Source organism: Eleginops maclovinus, chromosome 16 (genome assembly GCF_036324505.1).
Source record: "Eleginops maclovinus isolate JMC-PN-2008 ecotype Puerto Natales chromosome 16, JC_Emac_rtc_rv5, whole genome shotgun sequence".
NCBI lineage: Eukaryota > Metazoa > Chordata > Actinopteri > Perciformes > Eleginopidae > Eleginops > Eleginops maclovinus.
In genome coordinates, this window is record NC_086364.1 from 4,634,190 (window position 1) to 4,653,251 (window position 19,062).

The following is a 19,062-nucleotide window of genomic DNA, read 5'->3' on the forward strand; positions in this document are numbered from 1 at the left end:
ACGCCGCCATGATGACCCACATATCACTGCACGCGCACACACACACACACACACACACACACACACACACACACACACACACACACACACACACACACACACACACACACACACACACACACACACACACACACACACACACACACACACACACACACACACACACACACACACACACACACACACACACACACACACACACACACACACACACACACACACACACACACACATCCAGAAGACTGAATCATTTTCGCATAACAGACACGTCTTAATGTGAAAATGAATTATAATGAGCTGCTTTCCTGACCTGTTCTAAATCACGATATTGTAATATTTAGTATAATATTGCTTATTAGTGCAGGTAAACATTTCTTCACTTTTCCAGCTCTTTTGCCAACAAATCCGTCCGAGACTTCCCGTAGAATATTAAAAATAAAGTCATCAAATATTTAGTATGATGCTTTTCAAAAAGGTACATTCAGTTTAGTTTTGAGAGATAATACACGCATATCTTTACTTAAATCCATGGCTCCATGAATCACTTTTCCTTGTATTTCATCCAAATCAAATGTGCAAAAACATCCTTATTTACCGACTGAGTGAGCCCTGAGCGTTTCATCTTCACGATTCTATTCCTTACTGAAACTAAAGACGTTTTTTTCTGTTTTGTTTTTCTTTGGAAGAAATAAAAAACCAAAGTGAGTGTTTGTCTTCGTCCATCCCTCCCACTCTTCTTCCTCCCACACACCTCTCTGCTCCGCTTCCTCTCCCCCCCCCCCCCTGTGTGGGTGAGTTTGTAAGTGTCAGTTCATCCTGCTTCATGGACTCTTCTGTCTGCACTGAAGGAGCTGTTTTATTCACCGTTTGTTTTAATATCACCTTTTACTGTAACATCTCCACAGACCAGACTGAGGCTTGTACTTTACTTGAGTATTTTAACATTACTACTGCTACTCTATACTTTGCTACATTTTGTTGGCAAAGGTTGTACTTTACTTAATGCACCATTTTTTTAAATAATAAATAATATATGGTGTTTTTATGTGCCTTTCTGCATAACAAGTACTTTTACTTTTGGTACTTCCAAGTACTTTTAAATGCTTATACTTTTGTACTTTTACTTAAGTACAATTTTGAATTCAGAACTTTTACTGGTACCTTAGTATTTTTACATTGTAGTATTGCTACTTAAGTACATATCGAGTCCTAGCTTAAGTGAACTTTAAGTTGACTAAAGGAATTCATCTTTATTATAGTCGTTACTTTTCTGGTCTAAAGTCGGGGTCGGGATGTAAAATACTTCTTTCACCTTTGGTTTTTTTCACTATTTCAAAAGCAATGATTTGTTATTTATATTTTTTTTGTGTGTGTGTTTGAGTTTTACAAGGTTAAAATATGAACAATATAAACTGCTCAGACTTTTAGTCAACTAAAACTAAAACTTGGTAAAAGACTAAAATAAAACAAAATCTGACAAAATAACACTCATGACGTCATGGTATTCAGTGAGAAATTAAATGCAAAAAGGAAAATAAAAAAATCTCCATCCCTCTATAATTCGGGGAAGTAATGATATTAATTGTTTAAAATGGTATTGTTTTTTATTACATACTTCTGTTCTAGTTTGCAAAGGTATATTCATTTTTATGTTGTGTTTTTCATCAGATACACTTCATGTTTTTTGTTTAAAGAACTTATTATAATGGACATTCAGCTTGGTTTTTGTAAGCATCAAAGCGAAAATGTTATGTTTTCCCTAAGGGTGGTGCAACAAGAGGGTTCAGGGGGTCTTTTAAATCTAAATGGTCCATCCTCTGGAGACATTTCATGGGAATCTGCATAGTGCATTTAGATTGTCTTGGCTGTACAGATTAAAGTGGAAAATCAAACATGGAGCCAAAGCTGCTGACAGTGTGAGCCTGCAGACAGAGAGCAGGGCCCAACAACACAAAGACTGAACCTAACCAAACAATTTCAAAATAAAAACATCCATTGAATCAGAATAAACAGTGGTTGTGAGCAGAATGCAGCAGCATGCGTGTTTGCATGTTCATTAGGTGCCATGCAGACAGAAAGGAAGGTATGTGTGTGTGAGGGTGTGTGTGAAGGATACTGCTGCAGCAGGACTTGCTGGAACCTGTCGGCCGCCATGAAGATGGGATGTGTCAACATGAAGTCATCCAGCAAGGTTTCTGCACGGAGACAAAAACACAGAGAGGTTAGATTTACAGACTGTACCTGAACACCACCCAGAACATATCGCTAATGATCCAAAAAGACAGCAGACACACGAAGACTCGAATCAAATCACCTGAGCCATTAAAAGAAAGACAATCGTGACATTCATCACAAAAACATGTCAGAGAAAAGCTGAACACCTCCCTATTTAAGAGGCTGAACATTTTCTGTTTTATATCTTAATGAAGTGATTATCTCATCTTTGAGAAATATAAATGGATATTGTTACAATTCTTTTGATCTTTTAAACATCAAATCATTAATCCATCATTTAAATAGCCTTCAGTTGCCCCTGGAGGCTATTCTGATCAGCATCCACTGATCGATCTCTGAACAGTTTTTGGAGAATTTAACAAAACGAATGACTTCATCAATATTTGAGTTGAGCAGGTATATATTTCTACTGGAGTGTTTTTTCGTAGATAAACTATGGCTTTAAGATATTTATTGGAAAAAACATACTGTATTTAGTTTTAAAACACTAACCTGAAATGTGTTAAATGTAATCCAAACAAAACCTTATTCAACAACATAATGTCTTTAAATTCCGTTTCCAGCCTCTCAGAAATGAATGCTTTTATCTGTTTCATTTCATATTAATGTGAACGTATCAGACATCAAAAGACATCATTAAAAGAATTACCAAGATAGGAAATAATCAGCAGTCATCAAAAGTGGGAACATTAGTCATTTGCAGACTTGAAACTTCAATGTAATAAATAAGTACAGAAATAAAGAAGAAAATATGTCAAAACTAAGGCTACAACATTACTCCAAGTATAACGCCACATTTAAAAATAAAGGTTTTCATTTCCTCTCGTAAAAAAATAAACAAATCAGAAAGTCAAATACCAAACTGTTAAAGAGGCATAACATATATTTACACACACACACACACACACACACACACACACACACACACACACACACACACACACACACACACACACACACACACACACACACACACACACACACACACACACACACACACACACACACACACACACACACACACACACACACACACACACACACTAAATGTAGGCCATGTTGTTTCGAATGTGCAGAACCAGAACTGTTTCTATTTTTAAAGAAACAGAAAAACATTTTGTCTGAATGCTGCACAACGATCGCATTTACTAAAATGCACTCTGTGTGTGTGAGTGTGTGTGTGTGTGTGTGTATGTGTGTGTGTGTGTGTGTGTGTGTGGGATGCATGCTGCAGTGGGCGTGTCGGGGTCCGCCTCTCTGCAGGCGGTTACCATAGAGACAACCGACAGTGAGTGGAAAGAACGTCATACGTGTGTGTGTGTGTGTGTGTGTGTGTGTGTGTGTGTGTTGTAAGTGTGTGTGTGTGTGTGTGTGTGTGTGTGTGTGTGTGTGTGTGTGTGTGTGTGTTGTATGTGTGTTGTGTGTGTGTGTGTGTGTGTGTGTGTGTGTTGTGTGTGTGTGTTTTCATACAATTAATACTACACTAGACTAATCCCAACTACATGATATTTTTTATTGTCAGATGTTTATATCTGTTACTGTTTCTCGTTGTATTATAATTCACATGTATCTGTTTTTTTATGTACCGTTTGTCTTCATGGAGGCTCCAGGCAAAAAGGTTCCAACTAAGTGTTCATTTTTTATACGGATGATTGACAGAATAATGTTTGGTGTATAAAATATCAGAAAATAGTTTCTCTGCTGTACAGGCCGATTGAATACGAAAGAGAAACATGGAGCCAAAGCTGCTGACAATGTGAGCCTGCAGGCAGAGAGCAGGGCAGCGAAAACACAAAGACTGAAACTAACCAAACTGTGTTAAAGATCAAATCTGAAGTAAAATGTAATGATATTTAACTGTGATTATGAGCAGCCTGCAGCACATAGCACCTGGAAGATATATTTAAATTTAATTTAGTTTAAGTTTTGTCAGTTTCAACCAAAAGATAATCACTATGATAATATAAGAATGGCAGAACATCTCCGTATGTGAAAGACTGAACACAGCATTTTCTCACATTTCTGCATTAAACGTTACATTTAGGGTTAATCAATATTGGGAATACTTGGAGATTATTTTCTGTTGATTGTAGCAGATTGTTGATATCAGCTTTATGTCAGCCAAGTTTAGCACAAAGACTGAAAAAATACTATTTGTTATAATTTGTTTTACTGTACTCAGTTTCTTATATATTTTTTATCTTGGGGGTGTAACTATTGTTTTCATTTTTAATTATTTACAATCGTAGCTTTTTTAATATTACTATTTTTTGCTCTTTTTATTATCTTATTCAAACAACATTCCTCTTTCTGTGTCTTTGTATGCACCATTTACAACAAAGCAAAATCCTCGTACTTAAACTATTCTGATTCATAGCATAGCATGCTAGCATAGCTACATCAAAAAAGAAACATATTCCCCTTGAAACTAAAATCAAGGGAAACCCTTCAAACTCTTAAGAGTATATATATATACAGTGGAGGAAATAAGTATTTGATCCCCTGCCTATTTAGTTAGTTTACCCACTTACAAAGAAATGAACAGTCTGTAATTTTTATGGTTTATTTTAACAGTGAGAGACAGAATATCCCCCCAGAAAATCCAGAAATTTACATTAAAAAAAAGATCTAAATTTGTTTGCGTTTATTTGGGGGAAATAAGTATTTGATCCCCTTGCAAACAACAAGGATTCTGGCTCCCACGGGGTGGTTACATAAGTCCTCTATCATTAAGAAAGTACTCCTGATGTCAACTCGTTACCTGGATAAAGACACCTGTCCACAGTGAATAAATCAGATTACAACCTCTCCACCGAGGGTAAGACCAGAGACAGGTCTTGTGATCATGGTGGAACTAATGTCTAGGACATCAGGGACAAGATTGTAGACCAGCACAAGACTGGAATAGAAGACAAGACCACCAGCGAGCAGCTTGGTGAGAAAGAGACAACTGGTTTGATTATTAGAAGATGGAAGAAGCACAAAATGACCATCAATCGTCCTCGGTCTGGAGCTCCACCATCTAAGATCTCGCCTCTTGGGGCATCAATGATCATGAGAAAGGTGAGGGGTCAGCCAAGAACTACACAGGAGGGACTTGTTAATGATCTGAATGCAGCTGGGACCACAGTCACCAAGAAAACTATTGGTAACACACTGCGCCGTAATGGATTCAAATCCTGCAGCTTCCCCTGCTCAAGAATGCACATGTCCAGGCCGTCTGAAGTCTGCTAATGATCCTCTGATTGATTCAGAGAAGGCTTCTGAGAAGGTGATGAGGTCAGATGAGAGCAAAGTCAAAATCTTTGGCTCCAACTCGACATGTCGTGTTTGGAGGAAGAGAAATGCTGCCTATTACCCCAAGAACACCATCCCCAGCGTCAAGCATGGAGTTGGAAACATTATGCTTTGGGGGGGTTTCTCTGCTAAGGGGACAGGGAGGTTCACCACATCGAGGGGAGGATGGATGGGGGCCATGAACCATAAAATATTGGCTGATAACCTCCTTCCCCTAAGGCATGCTTTGCAAGGGGATCAAATACTTATTTCCCCCAATTAAATGCTTATTAATTTATATCTTTTTTTAATGTACATTTCTGGATTTGTTTGTTGATATTCTGTCTCTCCCTGTTACAATAAACCGTTCTTTGTAAGTGGGTAAACTACCTAAATTGGCAGGGGATCAAATACTTATTTCCTCCACTGTATATATATTTACCACCTTTAATATTGATTTTATGCAGATCCTTATATTTGCATTGTGTTGATTAAATATGTATCTTAGCCAATAAAATAAAAGCTGTGTACAATACCATTGTACTTTACTGTATTATAAAGTTAGAAATAGTAAAAGTATTGCAACTTCTCCTAATTTCAAATTCCTTCTGGCACTGTTTTCCATTTTCTGACAGAACTGTGAAAAATGTCATTTTTACCTGACAGTTTCAGAATTAGAAGAATATTAATAAAAAAGTAGGTGTCCTACATTTACAGAGTGTTTGTACCTCACAAAAAATAGTAGTTGTTTAAAATTGGATCTTAAAGATACATCTTTTTCAATATTTGTTACTTTATGAGAAATAAAGCAGCTATTTATTATCATTTTTTGTGTATTATTTCATTTTTAATATATTTCTATTTTTGTACCTCACAGAAAATAACAGCAATGATTGTAAATTATAATAGTGTTTCAAATGTATTTCTATTTTAAATATATATAGTTTTTTAATTAGTCACTTAACTTCTGGCGAGCTTAATTAAACCTTATAGTGTGCTTTAATTCCTAATTAAAAATGTCATAATTCTCACATCAGTTTATCATATAATTATTAATATCACATTAAATTCAATGTAATTTGTTTGAAACAAGTTAAGATTGAATACTTGACCAAACCCAGAAATCATTCAATATCAGCTCACGTGTGGGTCACGTGTATTATATACCGTATGGGAAACATTCACATGTTAATGAATTTGCAGTGAAACCCATGTGAGGCTGCAGGAGAGAGAGATGGTGTGAACGTGGGAGGAAAAGGAGAGAAAGCGTGAATCCTGATGGGATGTAAACGCCTACACGCTCTTTGAGGTTATACTGCAGTTATAGAAAGTATTCACTATACTTCAGTATATGTTCCAAGACAGCAATGTTAAAATACTCCAGTACAAGTACATGTCTTGGAGGACAAATCCTCACATATTTTATCGAATCTGCAGTAATTGCTCTGTAATCTCTATTGATCAATGGTTTTAAATACGTTACCTCATTAAATTTAATTATTGTCTTATTGATTTGCCCCACATGAGACTTAAAACAGTCAAACCTAAAATAATTTTAAATAAAAGGCAGCTTTAGGGTTCCTTAGGACAATAGTTCCAGGTGTCACAGGTTTAAGGTGCTAATAATATACAGTATCAATGGAAAAAAAACTTTTCCTTCAAGATATGCACATTTTTGGTTTAAAGAATTACATTTTTATAACTTAAACACATTATGATGTAACTCAATGGCACTTCCTTTAACTGTGATGCCCACCGGTTGTTAAAACGGCTAACATGAAATAGCTCAAGACGAAATTACATTTCAACACATTATAGTACTTTATAAATAACCCTTTCTGAATATTTCTTATCTGAAATGAGCTCATCATTATAACAAAATAACATAACAATACATCTAAATACAAAATAAATGATACAAGTACAATTAATAGTAATAATTAGAAAGATAATAACAATTTTAAAACAATAAAAAGTAGCACTTAAATGGTAGGCTTATTTGAAGCTAATATACTTGCAGGTTTTTAGCTGTTCTGAGTTTGTATCTTCATGTTTGAGTGCATCAGTTGTAAGTCGTTTTGTATAAAAGGGTCAGCTAAATGATATGTGATGTCATGGGACATTTGTAGCATGCTAATAACAGCTAACGTTAACGTTGCTCTGCTGCTGATTTTAACAAGGATTGTTGTTTATAATGTAGCTGCTGAGCAATATATTATATTCATACATGCATACAAAATTCCTTTAGATTCTGGCATGTAGATCCTTACATGCCCGAATCCTTTCTGCTGGATTATAAACACGCTATAACTATATGATTTTATTATTAAGACAATATTAAGACTTCATTCTCTAAAAGGGGCCCTATGATGATGTTGGGGTTTATCCCTTCCTGTAGTGTGTTGTTTAGGTTTGTTGTGCATGTAAATGGTCTGCAAAGGCTAAACTCCGGCCTCCATTGGACTCCTTTGTTTACTTCCGTCACATAATGACAATACTATGGAACACTGGCGAACCTATTGGCTAGCTCTCCAACACGTTGTACATGATAGGCTAAGGGGCAGGACATATCTAAGCAGTTGAGCATTCACCACGAACCGGTCAGCTAACCAATCAGAGCAGACTGGGCTCTGGTTTCAGACAGAGGGTGAAAAGAGGTGCTGCAGCACAGGCAGTATGAGAAACATAAAGAGCTTTTTGAACATTAAAGCATGGAGACATCAGAGGCACAACGTACAAATATGAACCTGAACATGAGCATAATAGGGCACCTTTAATATCACGCTCATTGTCAAAAGGGAGGTACTGCAACAATTTTATAGTTTTCTGCAGAGAAGTTGGAGGTTTCCGTATTTCAGTCTTAAGAAGCTTTATATGCACGACTATAATAAAGGTGGTACAGTTTTGATAATGAAAACCATAAAGAAATAAACAGCCATGTTAACAATGTATGTAATGTCAATGAAGAGAAGAAGCTGAACTTAAGAGATGGATATATCATCAAGAACATAACCCCCCCTCCTCCACGTCTGTCTGAGAGCTGGTTGCTATGTGAACAGGTGCTAAAGAGCCTCTTATGTATCTGCACACACACACACACACACACACACACACACACACACACACACACACACACACACACACACACACACACACACACACACACACACACACACACACACACACACACACACACACACACACACACACACACACACACACACACACACACACACACACACACACACACACACACACACACACACACACACACACACACACACATCTTCGCAAACAGGAAGCTGAGGAGGAGGAAGGTGAGTGAGTGGGCAGCATGTTCATGAAGTGGCTTCAGGAATCAAACACCCGGCATCACAGGAACAATGTAACTCCTGCAGACACTGAAAATGGCACTGAATTCATTAATCTAAAAATAAAGCCGTTACCAGTGCTGAATACATCTTTCAAAAGTCTTAAAAGTGCTACGACATGGCAAGGATTTTTAGACGTGTTTTTCTTCACGTAGCAAAGTGATATAAGATACATTTAAACATTTTTTTTGGGGAACTCCTACGAATGGAACACAGAGATTTTAGCCGGTGCAGACCATTTACATACAAAATGTTATATATAACACACTACAGGAGAGGGAGAACCCCAAAAAGAATAAAAGGGCCCCTTTAATGTCAAAACGGTGAAATAATTAGTGCAATAGAGAACAATAGAGAATAACAAGAATTCCTAGTGGTATTAAAAAGTCTGGAAGGGCATCAGTGAAGAAATCCTCACCAAACTTGTCCCCCTTTCACACTTGCATGAAACTTTAAATAAACACACACCTGCCTCGACACGCCTGCACCTGTGTGTGTGTGTGTGTGTGTGTGTGTGTGTGTGTGTGTGTGTGTGTGTGTGTGTGTGTGTGTGTGTGTGTGTGTGTGTGTGTGTGTGTGTGTGTGTGTAAAAAGCTTTGCCAGGTTTGTTCCTCTTATAAAACTGTCAGGAAAGTTTTTCGTCTTGCTGTTCCTCCTTGCGAGATACACACTTGCATGCACGCGCAGTGATATTACTGTGAAGTGGTCGCCCCTAGCAACTGCTGTCTGTTTGTTTGTGTGTTCTTTCAATGCTTTATGTAATCCTCTGCGCTGTTCACTGTAACTGTTATAATTCAAGGCTTGATTATTTGATTAAGAAATGATAAATAGGTGAGTAGAGTGGAGATAATTATTACGGTCTGAGACCAGAGGTCATTGAAGACACTATTGTAATAGGTCGCTCTTGAGCAAAAACCAGAAACACTCACAAAACGGGAAGACAGCAGATTTGAAAGGCTGTGTCCATGTGTAAAATGGCTGTAATAACAGTGTAATTATGGTGTAATATTGTTGTTACATGGGTGTACTGTGGGTCTAAAAACAGTGAAATATAGGTGAAATAACATCGGTATAATATGGGTGTGATATTGGGGTACATGGGTGTAATAGGGATTTAATAATGTGTACTATTGGTGCAATAACAGTGTTACTATGATGTGTGAACTATTGCTGTAACATAGGTTTAATGTGGTTGTAATATCTGCATAACTCGGGTATGAAAACGGTGTAATATGGATGGAATGTAGAAAATAGCAATCAATTAATTTGACAAATTATGTATATGTAAATACTGTATTTTTTTAAAGGGTAAACTGGTATCAACATCTGGGGTGTATTTAAAAACAGAACTTTTGTACTATGTGCACACTTCAGTTTGAGACAGTAGAGAACAACATCATCAGCATAAAGCAAGTCTCACTGAGGGAGAGACCAGCAGCTGCACATTGTTCAAACGGAACATTACACAGATACCAATAGTTTATAAACCAAAATGTTATGTAATGAATGTATACTGTACATGTTTACACAGGCACAAATCAAAATTTGATTTCATTTTTAATTATTATTTCTTTCAAACTTTTCTTTTTACTTTTGATTTTATAGATAACAACTTTTTTGTCCATGTCAAATTTGAAATAAATATAAACATAGGTGATGAAACTTACAGGATGGAGTGCAGTTGTGTACAAGTACACACTCGTTCACATCATTATTTTCTTATCCTTACTGTCTGAGCGACACACCCAGAACACGCAGAAGTTCTACCTAAAGATTTATTTTATTTCCTCCACCCTCTTAAGATATTTTGGTTGGGCGTTCTTGAGTTAATGTTCTCAAATGTTCTTTTCATTCCTGCAGGCCATTAGATGTGGATAAGCAGCTCTTTACCTGAGAATGAGTCATGCATCTAATGGCGAGAAAAATGTTTTTGATCATCATAACAACAAAAGGTACAAACACATCTGCATCACGTTTCTGACGTAGACTTTTATTAGAATCTTTCGCAGAGAGGAAACTGCTGAAGGAGGCCAAATGTTCTCCAATAACCAAATTTAAAGATCCTTATAGATAAGGTTTGTTATGATTGTTGATCCTATTTGTCATTGTTTTGTCTTGATGCAGCTCTAAAACATCTTGTTTTACTTTCTTGCCACAATGAATATATCATGTTTTGGTGAACTTTAGCGATACTTCAATCCATCAGAAAGTCCATACATTGAGTAAAAAAATCTCTGACCCTATCTTAAAAATAAATTCACAGTCTACACTGTAGGGTAAAGTGTATTACTAATTGTGTCCTGCTGGTGGATTATGATCTTTAAATATTTTACATCAATAATAAAACGTTGAATCAAATTATGTGTCTGTTAGCGTGTACAGGTAATGGGAATGTGACATGATCAATGGCAAGTCATCCTTCTTTAGAGGATACCAGCGAACGCAACATTTAATTGACCTATACAGTGCGCAGAGTAGTCGTGACTTCATTTTAAATATGGTCAGAATGCTCTGTTATGTTACTGGCGATAGCAGCCTATTCTATGAACAACGAACAAAACAAAAAAGGACCATGGGATAACATTTCATTCTTTTAATCTAACAGGGAAGCAAGGGAGACGTAGCAAACATCAGCAAGAGATGCCGAATGTGTTGGATGTCAGCCATCTGCTGAACTACAGTAACACAAACCACTTCTCTGGGAATATGATTAAAAACAGGAAATAATGCAGTATGCGTACATATACTGGGAGATTTATTATGCCAACGTTTTGTTGCCGTTCAGTTAGCATAACGTAAGCTGTTTTAACTAAAACATTTTTAAAGAGATGGATGCCTGTAATGTCTCTGCTACTACAATAATGTAGTGTATAATGAATTCAAGAGGATCAAGGACAGGTCCCCCAAACCATCGTGCCTTGTTATCTTAATTAATTAATTGCTTTGATCTTGTGAATTGTATGCTGGGTTTACTAGAAATGTTTCATTATCAGTGCAGCAAGACAAAAAAGTATGGAAATATGACAATTTGTATATTTGTTCTTGTCTTGTTCAAATAAAAAATATGTTTGAAAAAGACATGTAGATTTAAATGTTCTGTACCACCCATTTGTAAACTTGACATGGGCCTCTGAATATTTAATATCTGTTTATTTTATTTCTATCAATAACGCTCCTTTGTTTCTGCTTTGAGCTTTTCTGTGTAAGGGGGTTTATTTTCCAGACACATTCTATTCATTTTCCGAAGCAAAACCACTGATGACCGAAAAACACTGATTTATGTAGAAGGCCGCTGCTATTGCTATAGATGCTATCCTCCACGGATGCCCCAGAATGCGCCGCGGTTCCCATACTCTGTAAGTATTCATTAAGGTGTCTATGTCTGTACATGTGTGGGTGTGAATTAAATTAGCTTTACCTTTACTTAGCGTTGCAAAGTAAGACAAATATAGATTTCTGTACTCAATTCATATAGGATAGGCACAAATAGGCTTGATAGTCACACACAGATACGCATGATGAACATAAACACTTTAACACCTAACAAGTAATAGCATCCTATGTTATGTTATACTTCTGACTACTTAAACTACTGACGTTACCAAAAAAATCCCATTTGTCCATCCCTTCGTCCATTTGTAAAAACGGAAATCTTGACGTGTTAAAGGCGCTACAAATTATGTATTATATATATTTCACTTTCATTCTGAAGAAACTGCAACTACCTTACACACCTGTGCGAAATAGTTTCCCTATGTTTATATGTCTATAGTAGAAGGATGGTCTAGTATAGTGTATTCAAACTTATTCTGTACATATTTATATTTTGTATACTGTGGATATTCTATAAATATATACAGTATATTTGTTTGTTATCTAATGCGGAATGCCTTGTTAACAGGGTGCTGCTTTAACAAGACAATTTCCAAAATGTGTGATGAATAAACTCTAATCTAAGTTTCCTGTAATAGTAATTCAGTCAGAAAACTCAAAACTTTCTTGATAAGCATCCAGTGTGAGTTTGGCGTCTAGGCTCGGCCTCATCGCTCCACAGATTTACATAGAACATTGAGTGATGATTAGATAACTATCCCCCCCGGGCCTACAGGTGGGAGCTGGGGTGAAAAGTAACGTGGAAGCAGCAGTAGCATTAGCGAGGCAGAGGCAGATCTGGCAGCTTCAATAGAGCGGCAGGTTCAGGAGAATGTGTTTGGTTGGTTGTAAGAGGGACGAGTAAATGTATCATTGGTGCTCGAGCTGACTGCCTGAACTACTATTGTTAATAATAACAATAATATTAATAATAATGTTAGAAAACAATCATCTGAATCTTTATGGTGATTTTCTGCTTGTTGTTTGTTTTTAGGCATGATATATATTTTTATGGTTTATAGTTTATACAGTACTGTTCACTCACAGCGTCATCTTCAGAGAAAAATCTGTAAAAACTCACACATCGCAGGACGTGAATATTAATGAAAATGCTATAAAAGTGCAATATCTTTAGGGTGTAAAATGTGCAGCAGGCCTACAGTAAAGACATCAAACCTGTGAGGAGCAACCGTGCCTCTCAAAGACAAACTACTGAGAGGCAGACACACAAACACCGACACACACACACACACAGACACACACAGACACACACAGCTGATAATGCTTCCTTTGAGAGAGTTTAACAAGAAGTGGATTATTCATGATGGTGTCGAGTAACAGCGGGGTGTCCTCATGACTTAGTAAAAGTGTGTTCTCTAATAAAATATAACGTTTTGTTTTATATGCACTGCAGAATTTCCTTCAACATGTTTGACCAAATATTAAAGTGAAACACACAGGAGGTTTATCTTTGTCTTCAAGATGCTGAAAATAACTCTGAACCACACATTCACACAGCTATATTTATATCTGAACCTCTTTGTTCCTTTAATGACATCTTTGAAATATCTTCACAGGGACGGCAGGTGGATGCAGGAATAAATCTATTGCAGTCCTCTCACACAGAGTCGGGTTTAAGGGCTGCACGATGTCAGAAACATATGCAACAACAGTGTTGAATATCATCATATTTGTTGCGTAAACACATCCAAGTGTAATTTAAAGTAATTGTAAGTGGGTTTGGTTAAAGGGTCAGCTAAATGGACTGAGATGTAAGTATATGTCATTTAGCTTCATTGCTAGCGTCAACTAGCTATGGCAAGACGTGTTTTTAATGTAGCTGCTTAACGAGATTTTATGCGTGTAACAAAATCCCTTTAGTTTTAAAAGCGTCCAATGGATTATCCATCATTTGTTCTTCTAATTTATAAAGATTTCCTTATAAAACAGTTGCTGTCAAAACTGATACAAAACCCTGTACCCAGTTTTCTGCTGGTTTCAGTAAACTAAAATACAACAAATTGGTAGTTAAATAAAGTGAATTCAAATATGCACCAATAGTAAAACGACTTTTCAAGAGTTTTCAATGTCCCGGAAAAGCTCAATATCTGAATAAAGTCGTGAGATATTCACTTGGGTTTGCAAGACGTCCCTGTGATCTCCACTGTTTGGTGTACAGTGGTAGTAAATTCAGTAAAGTTAGTCTACTTGTCGTTTTGAAAGAAAGAAAGATGTCTAATATTCCTTGGAAGATCAATGGTCTGAACTTCGTCAAAGAATGCAAACAAGTCTCTTTATGGAAAATTAGAAACTGGAGGAGTCCTCCTACAAAATAGTCCTCCTGCAAAATAGCTGCAGCCCTCGACATCTCAAGGGCTTCACGCTACAGTCAGCTAGCTAACCACTCTCCCAAACCATGATACATGTAGCTACATCTAGCTAATGTTGGAAACAGGAAAATTACCTTTTAGCCTACAAGCTAACTGTACTTTTGAAAAGCAGACTTAAGGAGTGTTTATTGGGAGCCTTTAGCTTCAATAAGATTTAGCAACGTTTACAGGTTTACAGTTATTCTTGCCTATTTTCACTTTGAACCCGTCGAACCAATCGACCGGGATTTATGGTTAAGACATATGTTTGAAGACGGCGACGATGATGACCATGAGTTCGAAGGTTTTGAAACCGAGTGGAGGACGGAGAATTACCACTCTAATCCACAGAGTTATTTCTACCGCACCCCAGGGGTGAAAGTCGATTTACCTGCAGAGACCACTCATGAAAGCCACAGCTGTAAGCTCTCAAATACTTTTTGAATTTTGTTTCTACCTGCTACAGAGGCTGAGAAATCAATTATTTAGTAGGCGTTGACACAATTGCTGAATTTCCAGAAACACTTCAGGTTTTAGGGGGGTCTTCTAAAATCACCCATAGCTTTTACAGGCATTTTTTCCAGGAGTTTTAGGCCTAAATGGGTTAATACAATTGTATACTGATCTATATGTGGTTTTGTACATTTATAAAAATGTCAATAAAAATGTAAGTGAAAATAAAGACCGTGCATCACTGGACACTTCTCAAACTCAACATCACCATCTTGGTTACGTAACAAAAGTTACTTGACTAGCTGTGATTGCGGTTGCTCCTGTGGACACAGCACTACAAATAAGAAAGTTATACATGTGTTTTTATTTCACTATTTAAGTTACGTACCACAATACTGGTGCCAAAAATAAGTCACAGTTAATTATAAAGGGATAATTGAGCAGGCTGTTATAATTTGGTACTGCAAAAAACTGTTGTTAGCTAGCTAGCAGCAGCATTCTTCCCTTCCGGCAGAGCACAGCAGCCGTGGGATTTAAGAAAACACTGCAAAGTCGAAATTCACCCACAGCATACATGTTCACAGTGCACGACATAAGTAGCCGAATTGAGACACATTATTATTAGCTAAACACTAAAATCTCTGAGACACATGCCAGATTTAGTCCTTTGAATGTGCTTTAAAGTGTTTAGTAAACAGTACGCAGAAATAAAAAAAATCCCAGAGCAGCTTGATTTTCACACAAAAACAAAAACTTAGAAAAAATGTCTATTATCAAAACCTAGACATCTCTATCCACCGCTAATCTGTTTTTCTACAGCTATATGAACCCAAATAATCAGAGTCTGCTATTTTGATTGCAATAAACTGATATAACTCTCTGGAAATGTTGTGTTCACGAGAGTAGATTTCCCGTTTGTCCAGTCCGATGGCGAACGTTAAACCTGTTTGATTTATGCGAGCCGGCTGAACCAGAATGTGCTATTAGGATATTATGCATACAAATGTGCCTTTTTAACGCTACATTGATCGTCAGCGTGACATATGATAACTCAGCAGGCAGTAAGGCTTTGTGTGATCTGAGTAGATTGGCCTGCAGTTAACACACAGGTAATAACCTTGTTTTTAAGAGAGAATGGTGTGCTTGGATTGTGAGAGATTGTGAGAGGTATGTTTATTTTTTATTGAATTTTTATTGAATTAGTAGATTCATATTTTATGTATATTTGTATTTTGGTTTCTGGAAAAATACAAATGAGACGTGGACACAAACACACCCTGTAGTCATTTACAGGCACCAATCACTGCTTCAGGCACGCATACACACACACACGCACACAAAAGCAAACATTCCTGCAGGAACTCATACGTACACGCATGCATGCACACCCACTTCAGCTGTAATAAGCAGGCTGCGTTTCTGAAAGAGGACGGCAGTGATTATGTAACCACACACACACACACACACACACACACACACACACACACACACACACACACACACACACACACACACACACACACACACACACACACACACACACACACACACACACACACACACACACACACACACACACACACCAGGAATAGTCTGTATTATATGAACTATAAAGCATCCTGCAGAAAACAGGCCTGTTCTGGTATTTTTCTCACAGAAACAGTTGGGTGTCTAAACGTCGAGGACGAATCCTAAAAATGTCAAATTCAATTTGTTCCCTTCACTTCTCCCTGCAGCAGCTGCTCCTTTCCCTCTGCACGCTACACGTTCATGCATCAAGTCTAAGGCTGAACCTAAAAAATATTCTCGCTATCAATTAATCTAGTTCTCTTTGGCATACATATAGGGAAAAATGTCCAACGGGACAAATCAAATAACCAAAACAGAATATTCACACATTGGAAAATGACGTTTCCTTTCAGCCTGAAAAACAATTTGAATGATGCAATAACATAAGATGTATCTTTATTAATCCTCGTGGGGAAATTCAGTATAAGCAGCAACAGAATAAGAATAATCAAAATAACAAATACTCTTCGTCTGATAGTGTTTTTAAAATATGAACTAGTGTAAGATATATGCAGCCAAACACAGCTATGCCAGAATGAAAACATCAGCCTGAAAATATCAGAGACAACCCAAAAAAAAGGGTTGATGTTTGAATTGTAATAAACAGATCTGAAAGATGCTGACTGAATGTATGAACTCAGGCTTCACAAATTAAATTTTAACTATGATTTCCACATGAAACATAATCACCTGCGATTTCAAATCTGTCCTCTGCCTAGGGAAAACGATGCTGCATATTTAAAAAAAACACTCCATATATGACAGCCAGTGATCAGGGAGTTTATTTTAAAATATTGCTGTGTCAGACTTTTATAATATGGTGCAGCAACATGGATCTAAAAGAAGTTTCATGTTTACTTAAATATGAAAGGAAAAAAGATATTTTTTAACAGAACTAATTAAAACCCTGATAAAGATCTCGATATCGATCAAATTAATAAGGATTATCATATTGGACTTAATCGTGCAACTACATGACAGTTTTTGCCGGGATTAAGATCACAGCGAGTCCGTAATTATTACACCAGGTCACCACGTTATAACAGTGCCTTGAGAATAGAGTTTGCAGCAGTACTTTAGTACATTTACTCAAGTATTTTACGTTTTATTTGAGTATTTCCATATTATTCCACTCTTTAGTAGTATTCTAGTACTTTATAGAAGTAATTATCATACATTTTATCATTCTACATTCAATAAACACTTATAGTAACCAGTTAATGTTTACATACGATATGTAATATTACTACAAATTTTGTGTCTGTGGTGTTAATGGGCCCAAAAACACTTTTTCCATAGACTTACATTGAGAAAGAGAAGTCTGTAAATCAGCTTCACTTCTAAACAAGTAAAGGATCTGAGTATGTATCCACCTCTGGTTAGGAATCGGTAGGATTTCAAAAAACATTGTGAATCTTTTCAGAACTGCAAGATAAGTCAAAAAAAATTTAAATCCTGTAACCCAGTATGAACCCTGTGAACAGCAGCAGCGACATACACTAAGTAGGGCTGGGCTATTTATCAAAATCATATCGTTATTGGGATATAAGACTAGATTTCCTTTTAGATTTAGGATCGTAATATTGCATCAGTGTAAATGTATGTAATTTTCTGAATATACCACAGTGTTCTCATCTTTACCCATTACATCTCACATCTCACTGTATAAATATTTTGTGAGAGCACCCACAGTCAACCCTAGAATGTCTTGGCGATATCGAGGTATTTCATAAATATATCGTTGTATTTCATTTTCTTCATAAGGCAGAGCACCACTGTGTAGATCCAGTTTTGTCATACGTAGAAAGCTTCTCACCTGTGCAGACTCCGGATCGCTTTCCCGCCGCGCTGTCCAGCAGAGCGAGGGTGATATTGTCTGGTGTGTCGGGAGGAAGAGGTGTCCCCCCTCCTCCTACCCCTCCTCCTCCCCCGACGCACTCTGTGATTAGGCTGGCCTCTGAGCTCTGCTCGTCGCTGGACAGAGACGGGCTGCGGACGTCCCCGGAGCCGGACCCGGGTACCGACACCAGACCGGGCCCAGTGGCAGAGGGCCAGGACGGGGGGTCTTCACTGTCGGGGCTGCAGGGGGACAAATGTTTAAAAGTTAAAGGATTGTAACACAAGGCTGCAACTAAAGATTAAATTCACTATCTTTTAGGTTGACCACTGATGAGGACCTGATTGAACCAAAGTTTTAGACGATGAAACCAACTTCTGGAACATCTTTTAACGATAACCTTACCCTAACTTTAATGTCCTGGAAATTACATTTCCATGTTTTTGTGTCAAATGCTTTTCATTAGGCATGACAGCTGTTAGGTTTTATTAAACCAGTTTAAACAACAGACACTATCCTAATTTATGGAGGTGCTGATCCGCACATGACTAATATTATCACTTCACCTCTGTGTTTAGGG

The 19,062-nt window shown here is 37.2% G+C and overlaps 1 protein-coding gene across 1 annotated transcript in view; it reads right to left on the bottom strand.

Moving 5' to 3' along the window:
• The window catches only part of rapgefl1 (Rap guanine nucleotide exchange factor (GEF)-like 1), a 37,097-nt gene that overhangs the window by 16,911 nt on the left and 1,124 nt on the right, over positions 1–19,062 (bottom strand). The window contains exons 2-3 of the mRNA XM_063903524.1: positions 18,462–18,724; positions 2,117–2,195 (exon numbers count right to left, since the gene is read on the bottom strand). Of these exons, the coding sequence (XP_063759594.1) occupies positions 2,117–2,195; positions 18,462–18,724 (342 nt within the window). The remainder of the gene's footprint in view (positions 1–2,116; positions 2,196–18,461; positions 18,725–19,062) is intronic.